This window comes from Seriola lalandi, unplaced genomic scaffold (assembly GCF_002814215.2).
Source record: "Seriola lalandi dorsalis isolate HSWRI2012SDOR001 ecotype SW California unplaced genomic scaffold, Sedor1 jcf7180002054573, whole genome shotgun sequence".
In the NCBI taxonomy this organism is placed as follows: domain Eukaryota; kingdom Metazoa; phylum Chordata; class Actinopteri; order Carangiformes; family Carangidae; genus Seriola; species Seriola lalandi.
The window spans coordinates 897,629-908,230 of NW_019525126.1; the positions used below are offsets into that span (position 1 = coordinate 897,629).

Consider the following 10,602-nt stretch of genomic DNA (forward strand, 5'->3'; position numbering starts at 1 on the left):
CAACCCGATTAACTGTACACCAACAGTACATTTTAAATGGTTCCAAACAGTTACTACATTTTAAACTATTTGACATTTCTTGAATATAATACCATATTGACCCTATGCATTGCAACATATGTACCTCTCCAGCAGTCAATCGTCCCCACAACGTTTGACTAATTTTTAGATATGAGGCTTTGGGGATCAAGGGGTCCTGTAGGTGTTTTCAGCAGTGAGCAGTTCCACACAAATTATATCAGTTGAGAAGCTGCATGCCTCATGAAGTAAAATTATATATGTTTTTTTATGTTTAACCTTGTTCCCTTCACTTCATTTGTAATTCTGAACTAAGTCATCAAACTTCTTGTCACATCGTTTTCCTTTTGTATTTTTTTAAATGAAGTGGGCACCTGCAGTGACATGTAATCACATTTATGTGGAGTTCAGGTTTGGTATTTAATCCACACTGTATCTGATGTGAAAAAATATAAGCAGGCCTGTATTAGAGCTGAAGTGCTCAGCGTGTAGTAACTAATACAAAGCACAACATAACAAGGCACTCATTGTACTTACCAGGAGGGATTTAACTGGCAGATTAAGGCCTTGGATGAGGCAAGACAAACCAAACGAAACTGGTAGAGAGCTAATAGCAACCCTCTAATAATAAACTAGAAGAATATCATTGGCTGTTGTGGCACCCTGATAAATCTGCTATGGAGATTAAGGCAAAACAGGCATAAACGTGGACAAACTCTAGGTTTGTAAATGTCTCTACTGAGTTTGTTTGTTTTTGTCTGTTGGCTGAGGTGTGTCTTGTCTGTCTTGGCCGACTGAAAGGTGTTTTTCTGAACATATAGCCCCCAGTGAACAGCCACTGTCATTTCTTATCTGAGCAGCTGGGTGGAGTAAAAGTCGGGTCAGCTCGTACCAAGTGCAGTAATAAAGGGGATTTCTCCGGCAGCTCAAGTATTGAATGAATTTGAGGAGAGCAGGTCAGTCCTTTGGAATGAAGCCTGGATCTGAATAAGTCTGAAGTTATCTCAGTGATGTTGTAAGGACAGGAAATCAATGTGCCTGGCGACTGGATGCTGTTAGCTCTGCCACATGGAACGAAAGTCATACGTGATTTATTTTCATTGACACCTCTGTAATTTCATTTCCTCAGTTTTTTTTTTTTTTTTTCTGGTTTCAAAGACATTTGATGAAGTAGGCTACTGGAGGAATTGCGCTCGTTTTAATTGGCAAAATGAGTGATAATATGCCAGCTTCACTGGACAGTGGCGCGCAGGACACGAAGGAGAATGGTCCTCATTTGGGAGCGAAAGGTCCTGATGCCGCGGACCAGATTGAATGCAACAGCATCCCAAACGGTGAGAGCGGCTCTGCGGCCGCCACGCGCCTGTTCAACAAGCGCTGGTTGATCGTGTTCCTGTTCAGCTCTTACTCTCTGAGCAACGCGTACCAATGGATCCAGTACGGCATCATCAGCAACATCATTATGAAGTTCTACAACGTGGAGTCCTTCGCTGTAGACTGGCTGTCCATGGTCTACATGCTCACCTACATCCCCTTCATCTTCCCGGTCACCTGGCTCCTGGATAAGAAAGGGCTGCGGGTCACGGCGCTGGTGGCCAACGCGCTCAACTGCGCGGGAACATGGATCAAGGTGGCCAGTGCCAGACCCGACCTGTTCTGGGTGACCATGCTCGGACAGTTTGCAAGTTCCCTGGCCCAGGTCTTCATCCTCGGGATGCCCTCCCGCCTGGCGTCGGTCTGGTTTGGCGCTGATGAGGTTTCCACCGCCTGCTCCATTGGAGTTTTTGGAAATCAGGTGAGTTAATGTCTGATGCTCAAGGGAAAGTATCACTGCAACAGATCTCAATATTCTGTTTGATTTGTTTTTGTCCCGAAAACCCCCAAAGAAACGGTTTAATTAGTTTAGTTTGACCTGAACTCATGGCTGGATTAAACTCTTTGGGGGGAAAGTATATACCCCTCCTGATCCTCCGTGTGAATGACATGGAGTGGGGCTTGCATGTCTGTGGGCCCTGGGGCAGTTGCCATGCCTAAACTTGATCAGGACAGTCATTTCTCACCTGAATGAAAAAATACATGAGAGATTCCTGGACAGGGACTCAGACCTCAGGAGAAATATTTTAGTTTAAGTTAGTCAACCAAAACCAACCAATAGTGACAGAAAAGATTCTGATAATGATCCTAGACTAAAGTGTGAGTGGTGGGATACTCAATACATGAGTTATGGCCTAACTGCTGTCCACAATCCCTATTTACACTACTTGACTAACATTTTACAATACACCCATTTTTCCAGTTTTATTGAAATTTAAGCTGTTCAAGTCCAGTGAGTAATTTTACAAAGGTACAAAGGTAAGTGGTGAAAACGCCCAGGTCACCAAAAACTGAAACATCATGTAAATAAGGATTAGGGAATTGGTTAATTTACAGCTTTCCTGCAGCAGTGGAAGTAAACGAAGCCTTGAAAGGTCATGCAAACGATTCCAACAGGTGCAACCACTTTTGCTAACGAGGTGTCTATAGTAACAAACTGTGTCACTACAACCTCTGATGCGTTACCAGGGCAATACTGCACTGCAGGAGGTAGTACTGTATATTACCATTAGAATGGTGAGAAGTAACAAAGGTCGACAGACTGATTGGTCAGGGGTTCGTCCTACAGCAAGATAATGACCCAAAACATTAGAAGACCTTAAACCTCATGGAGCTGGTTAGGGATGAACTGGACAGACGGAAAAAGCAAAGCAAACAAGTGCAACACATTCATGGAAACTTCTGCACCAGTATTGGGATGAACTCTTTGAACAATATCTGATTCCAGTCATAGAGAGAACATCACGCGTTTTTCATCACTCACTTGAAGCAAGACTAAGAACACAGGATGTTACAGCTGTCAACATCCTGATAAAATTCCAGACAGCCTCTCTCTCTCTCTCTCTCTCTCTCTCTCTCTCTCTCTCTCTCTCTCTGTGTGTGTGTGTGTGTGTGTGTGTGGGCTGACATGGTAAAGCTTATCAAAATATTTACAGCACGTGCTTACCTTGAAAAAGTTTATCAGGGTTCATGGATTTTTTTAAAATTTTCGGACACATTTTGAGATCTGTTGAATCAATGTATCATCTTCATGTTCAGCCTGCAAGCAAACAATCTTCACTGGTGGAAGAAGTACTCAGACCCTTTACTTAGAATAAGTAAAAAAAAAGAAAAAGAAAAAAGAAGCCATTCAAAACTGGAACAACAATATTACAAGTCCTGCATTCAAAACCACACTTGAGTGGAAGTGCAGAGGAACAGCAAAATACAAGTTTCAAAGCTAAATGTGGTGGTTCTGCCGAAAAATGGCCCCTGTAGCTGATAAGTTCATTACACATAACATTGTTAGATATTAATACTGATACTCCAATGATTAAATTGCATTTTATTGTTGTAGCTGTGTAGGTGAGGTGGAGCTAGCTCCAGTGGTGCCCAACCTAGGGGTCACAATATTAAGAGGCAGATGATTAATGGGTTACAAAAGAAGAAAAGGTTCTGCTACACAAATGTGTATCATCTTATCTTTTCTGTTGTTGGTGAAATATTGGATAACTTTACCTCTTTGGCCTCAAAAACTTACTGGAATGAAACTATGTGGGATATTTCCTGTAAGGAGGCACCAGCCACAAAACCACTGGTTTAATCTTTAACAAGATATTGCATTTTAGAAGCTCATTATGTGTTTTTTGTGCAAAATTTTTAATATGAAAAGAAAGTAGCTAATTTTAATTATCAAGAGAGATGTAGTGGAGTATTTACCTGTGAAATGAACAGAAGTAAAAAAGAAAAAAACTACACCAGGCCTACAGCTTAGTAAAACCCGGGTTCAATATTTAACCTTTAATTCTTGTTATTGATGTTCAAAGTGTAAAAGAAAAACAAAAAAACATTCTGTTTACTTACACATTACTAACTATTTTTCATAACCAACTCCATACACAATTATTTATGCAGGAAAAGTACTCCTTCTTCTTGCAAGTTATTTGTTTTGAGGGTGGCAACCAAATGGGAAATGACGTGATTACTGTCGGCACAATTTCGCCATCTTCTGCTGGTGCGGTGCATTGATTCAGTGTGTACTTTATAGTAGGTATGTCAATGCTGCCGTTTCTCCAGGTATGGTAAACTGATGGTTCTTTTTTTTTTTTTTTTTTTTTTTTTTTTTTTTTTTTTAGGCTTTCTGTATGTTTTTGTGCGAAACTGTTCTCTCGGGAATAACAGACTGCGTTAAGGGTTTATTTATAGCTAAGTTACTCACGTCTCTTCACTTGAAGGAAGCGTAATTTGATCGTTGGGGCAGCTTCAAGCCCGAAATACCGAAAGTGTGTTAGCTGTGGAGCAAAATGAGCCTGGGATAGTTTTATGGTCGATCTGTCTACTGTAACTAAACGTATTATTGTGCTGTTTTTATGGATATGAGGCGAATGCGCTGCCAACAAAGCAAACTCGATAAGCAACTACTGTACCTCACACTAGATATGAAAACACCTATTACCGATAACTGTTCACAGTGTTGTGCCGGAGTATTTCCTTAAACCCGCCTGAGAATACTGAACGTGAAGAGCATTTGGGGCCGTAGTTTGAATATCTTGACAGGAGTGTTGGTTCTCCCTTTCTTCCCTACACTCCTTCCATTCATGGATTTGCTCCGTGCAGGCAGAGGTGGTGTAGCTGGAGGTTGGAGACGGCAGGGGCACTACAGTACTGCCACTGCCATCGGAAATTTCCAGCCTGTTCAAGGTGCTGAAGACCCCCCCCCCCCATCACAACAACATAGAGAAAACTGGGGCTGCAAGTCACTCACTTATTTATCTACAGCATTCTTCAATGTGATGACTGGAAATAGATGCAAAAGAGCCACACTGATGCTAAAGAAATATATATTATATCCATTACTAACTACTAAATGACTATTATTTCTTTCAGTTGTGTTATTTTCCAAACTACACAGCATTAAAAGTTAAATCATAGTGTTAGCATTTTAATGAAATATTCACTTTTTGTCTTACAGTGTTTTGAGTGAATAACCAAAAGTCAACTCATGTTCTTTTAGATCGAAACTTATCAAAATAATTTCACAATGAGAAACATAAAGGTAAACGATAAATGAATGACTAAATAAAGAATAAACTAGGCAGCAGTTTTCTTCATTGCAAATAGCAAAAAAAAAGGCCATTACAAGTTTCCAGAGCTCATGGGAACTAACAGTCTAAAACCTTATACGACCATAGAAGACTAAGAATACCTGAAGTGTTTGCATCTGAGAAGCTGGAATCGATCAGTTTTGACAGTTTGCTTAAAAAATGTTTGAAATGATTATTCGATTATTAGGATAGTTTCAGATTCATTTTCTGTCAGTCAAATAATCAGTTGTCAGACAAAATGTTTGCAGGTCTGCTGCTCATGAAACTTTTGTTATGAACATTTGTGGTATGATGGAAGAATATATAAAATGAAATTACCTCAAATCAAAAGGATAATTTTGCTTGTTCAATATTGATACCTTGATCGATATGATTGTGATAATGATGACGGATTGTCTTAATTATGCCACAGTAGTAAATCTTTATCAAGAAAAAACATCTCTGAGTAAAAAGGGTGACAACAAGCCCCAGTTTCCTCTATCGTTGATTGCTATGAACCCACTATTTAATGTCCCAGAGATTATCTCAGCATCATCTTATTTTAAGCATCTCGGTAGACTGTCAGTGAAACATGTCAACCCCCCGTCAGTCCTGCAGTCCTGTGTGTGTTATCTTCAGTAACATGGACAAAGGTCAGAGGCCATATCCTTTTCTTTCAAGGGCCGAGTGCTTTAAACAGTTGAGGCCTCCACATGTCATTTATATACTATAACTGAGACATGTATTTAAGTATAGGCATTAATCTAAGTTTAAACTCAGGGAGAACTGACCTCATCTAATCATTTATCACAGCGACTTACCTCTTATGTCAGTGCTTCTTTGTCCTTATTTATTACCAAAAACCCAGAGGCTATACTTGGCTCTTCAATTAATTATTAATCAACTAGTGAAGAAGCATATATTTAAATGAAATACCATGCTGATTATGTTCCAATCAATATTAGACATATATCTGAATTAATTATATAAATAGTTGTAAATGTATCCATTGCAGGCAGGAAACTGAAAGGCAATGATATGATTTTCATTGTTGTGGCTAATGATGGCAGAAGTAAAGGCCCGGCAGAGCATAACCAGGAAACAAATTAACTGTCCTGCAAGTCAGGAGGACAGTACAGTGTATGAATTTCTACAAATAAACTGATCCCCTATGTGGGAAACTCCTATATGTGTACACATATATATACAGTATATATTAAAATCAAGTGTATTGGTATGTGAGCCAAGACAACAGAAATGACAGATGATGTAATATAAGGTCATTGGGCATTAGTAAATCCAATTTATGAACCACAAACACTCTACTTTAATAACTGGGCTGCAGACAGCAGGATACTGTCACACTGTGTTTGAGCACAGAGGCCAGCTTCCTCCTAATGGCCACAGCATGAAAGCAGTCATTTTAAAGAAGTGTAAAACTAGTAATACAGATTGATAATCCACTGTTAAATGTTAAAAAATGTATTCCCATATTTTGATGGGAGAAGGTGATAACTGCATTTTGCTGCAGATTTAGGTCTATATTTACTCATATCTGCACCTGCAGACTTCCTTTGTATTGCATGTTTGCTGACCACAAACATTTGAGTCAGTAGTTTCATGCTTGAAAAATAACAAAAATGATCCTTTGCCTTTGGCCTGTCTGCGCTTTAAGTGCTTGTCAGTTGTCTGATGAACTTGCAATCTTTGTTAAGCAACACACTCAATGGACTTTAGCTCCTCTGTGCACATCTATATGTGTGAGTGTCATGTGCCTAACTTTAGCAATAAAATCAAGTTTCTCTCATAGATCGTTTTACCTCAGTTTCACGCTCAGAACCTGCCAACCAGGTTGTAGTTTATGCTATGACAAGTTGGGAGGAGGAGTTTGAAATGAGAAGTAAGACTCAGGTATGTAGCTGTTGACAGGCATCAGATATTTCCAACACAGCTCATCATATTTAAACTGCACCCCAAATTCACCTCTGCTAAATCAAAAAGAGTAATCATCGGTAATCTCCATTTAAGGCACGGCAGGCGAGCTCATTTATGATCAACAAGCAGGAAATACCTGCTGGGTGGAAGGGGCGAGTCAGGTGAACTGTGGCTGTGTTAAGAAAGCACACACACAAGGAGAAATATTTGTTCTTCCTTCCAGCCTTTAAGTGCCACAGAAGCCTGAAGAAAAAGGGAAGAGTTTCAGTGGGACCGACATGAGCGCTCAGGATGATTTCCCTAACGAGTGGATGGACGGCCATGGCAAGGACAGGGGCAGCGACTGTTCTCCGACAAGAAGAGTGAGAACAAGTTTGGGGGAGTACAACTACCACCTGCCACTGGGAGACAGCAGTGACACCATGGAGAATTCAGTCCTGGACACTGCACAGCTCTTCCCACTGATGGAGACAAAGTTGTACAAGCGGCGCTGGGTCATGCTATTTGTCTTTAGCGCCTACTCCATGAGCAATGCCTTCATGTGGCTGCAGTACAGCATCATCAGCAACATCTTCATGCGATTCTACAGCATTGACACCCTGGCCATCGACTGGCTCTCCATGATCTATTTCCTCACCTACATCCCTCTCATCCTGCCTGTCATGTGGCTGCTGGACAACCGGGGCATGAGGGACGTGGTGGTGGTGGGGTCCGCCTTCAACTGCATAGGGGCTTGGATCAAGACGAGCACGGCCGCGCCTGAAATGTTCGCCATGACCTTCTTTGGCCAGTTTGTGTGTTCAGTGGCCACAGTTTATATCCTGGGCATCCCATCCAGACTTGCGTCCTTGTGGTTTGGGCAGCAGGAGGTGTCCACTGCTTGTTCCATTGGCGTTCTTGGAAACCAGGTGTGTCTCTGTTTACCTGCTGGATTCAGAAAGTCTTTTGCAGTGTGTGTTTAGTGTTCTGCACTTGCACTCTTGGTATTCAGAGACTGTGTGTGTGTGTGTGTGTGTGTGTGTGTGTGTGTGTGTGTGTTTGTCACGGTGAGAAAACGAAAGAGAGCTCTATCATCTTTAACACTCTTCGTAACGTATCTGAATGGCCACGTGTTAAAAGCAGGCAGGCACATATTATGTCATGTCAGTGTCTGCCTCCTTTAATGTGTGACTGTTCCTATGAATTCTGTTTCCAACTTTCTTCTTGAGTCAGCAGGTTTAACAAAGTGAATCACTCTCTCTGCCGGTGGAGAAAACGTATGACTGGTGGCCACTTCAGCTTCCAGCGACAGCGAGAAAGAATCTTAGAGAAGTGATGCATGTTAACTTGCAGAACTAAGCACTTCTTAGTTTCAGGCTTTCTCCCACGTTTTACTTCCTTAAAACATACAATATTAAGAGTCCAGTGTTCTTTTGAAAATATGAGGTGTGGTTAGTAACCAATCTTGCTTTAATCTACGTAAACCAAGTGTTGTTATTGAATAACCACCCCTCACACCTGAACTCAGACCACTGTTGAAGAATTATAAAAAGGTTTCAGTTTTACCTGTGTTTGATTTTGTTTACAACATACACTCACGTGTGTGTGTGTGTGTGTGTGTGTGTGTGTGTGTGTGTGTGTGTTTGTGGGATTCGTTCTTCCTAGCCAGGAGGTTGGCGGGTGAGTTCTTGAACTGTCTACCTCTGAACAAGCCCCCAAATACTAAAACATGTACTAAAGGAGCTATTTGTAACTTTTGATATTGCTACATAGCTAACATTAGCATCAACAGCTGTTTACTCATCAGTCTCGTCAGTTCAGCATCAAACTTCATTCCTTCTCTCACCAAAAGCTCTCTCCAGAAGTGGAAAGCAACCCGCTTGTTTTGCTTCTATTTTTATCACTTCTTTTCTTTTACTGAAGTTGGCATGCTAACCAGCTAGTCCCGACTCGGCCAGTCCATCTTGTCACTTTCCGATACTGAGTCACTGAAGAGTCTGGTCCGTAGGACGTATTATAACCTCTTGTCTGAATGCAACGATAGCTGAAGCTCTTGGCAAGACTGGTAAGTAAACAGCTGTTAATGCTAATGCTGCTGTGCAGCAATAGCAAAACGTACAAATAGCTCCTTTAAAGCTACTAAATCATCTGAAACTTAAGGTAATGGCAATTTTCAGCATGTCATTGCCCATGTCTCTTTCACCTTAGAAGACCAATACAAATGTTTTGCACAAGAGTGACACACTGTTTTGAAGGTTTTGATGCAACCTTTGATGCAAGGAATTTCCAAAGGGAAGAATCTGGCTTCATGATTAAATTTACCTTACCATTATTCTTTATGTACACACCAGTAAAAACAGTCAGTGGCTAGAGCACAAGGATAACAGTTCCTATTCAGTAGTCTATATATGGTTCCCTTGTGAACTCACCACAATCTACTATGCTTAACACTAACATAACATACACATAACATAACACTGTGCATAAACAGAGACCATCAAAAGACGCATGACCCCACTGATGCTCTTTGAACTCTGAGGCCAAACTGTTTTTTCTTCATTTGAAGTGTGTCCTCTCTCACCTGCGTCAGGCCAAACACTGCATACCGGTCATTGTCATGCAAGTTCTTGTTTTGTGCTTGAGTCCCGTTCCCCGCTGCTGAAGATAAAAGGACACATTGTTGTTGATGTTTACTCGCTCACCACGACTTTATTCCTTTGGCTCTGGTCCCTAAACCTGATGCTTCCAAGTTTTCAGGCTGAAGTAGTTTACATATCCCCTTGGATGTTTAAAAATAGTTCACATTAACAAAAAGTAGGTAGGATTTCCATAAAGGCCTGCGATGCTCTGAAGATCAAACAGATCAACAGTTTGTGTGCCAACAGTAACTTCATAAGAGAGGACATCCTTGATTTGGACCAATTGAGAATAAGCTTGTTTTGCATTTTTGACAAGTTATCAAGACCTGCTCTACTTATCAAAAATGCACAAAAAAATAGGAATACAATGTGTTTTCTTTGCTTTGGATGTGTGAGAGTGATTGAACGAAGATGACTCTGCAGTTACTCTGTTGAAAAACATCTTTTATAGGCTCCTGCGAAAATCTTACAAAGCTTTCTCTAGCAAAATGACCACAAGGTAAGTTAATGATTGTTCGAATAGCTCATGTTAGATATATAACATCAATATAGTGAAGTGTTAAGAGTGTCTGTCTGCTGGAGAGGATAACATGGGCAGATCTATAAACCGTGGTGATTGTAACGATCCCGGAGGTCTGAAGGGGTCTGACCTTTTTGTTGTGCTTGCACGCATCAGACACTGTTCACTGGTTTGTTCCTCCTGAAGGAACGTGTCTTGTCACTTTTTGCCGTTTTCCTTCTCTCACCTTTCCCCTAGAGCGGAGGGACCTCGGCTGGTGTCCCCTCTGGAATGTTCTTGAGGCAGTAGGAAGCTGAGGAAGTGGGCACTACTCATGTGGTATTCAAATTTGGAAAGCTTAGTACCCCCCCCTGCC

At 41.1% G+C, this 10,602-nt stretch overlaps 1 protein-coding gene across 5 annotated transcripts in view; it reads left to right on the plus strand.

Annotated features, from left to right (window-relative positions):
* The first annotated feature begins 12 nt into the window (after positions 1-12).
* Positions 13-10,602, plus strand: part of flvcr2a (FLVCR choline and putative heme transporter 2a) — a 22,739-nt gene continuing 12,149 nt past the window's right edge. For 2 of the 5 annotated variants that reach the window (XM_023417289.2, XM_087176906.1), the window contains exon 1: positions 13-1,813. In XM_023417289.2, coding sequence (XP_023273057.1) covers positions 1,229-1,813 — 585 coding nt within the window. In that variant the 5' untranslated portion in view covers positions 13-1,228. Of the gene's footprint in view, positions 1,814-4,102; positions 4,168-5,093; positions 8,018-10,602 lie in introns of those variants that run through there. The other 3 variants (XM_023417286.2, XM_023417288.2, XM_023417285.2) reach the window with 3 other exon arrangements.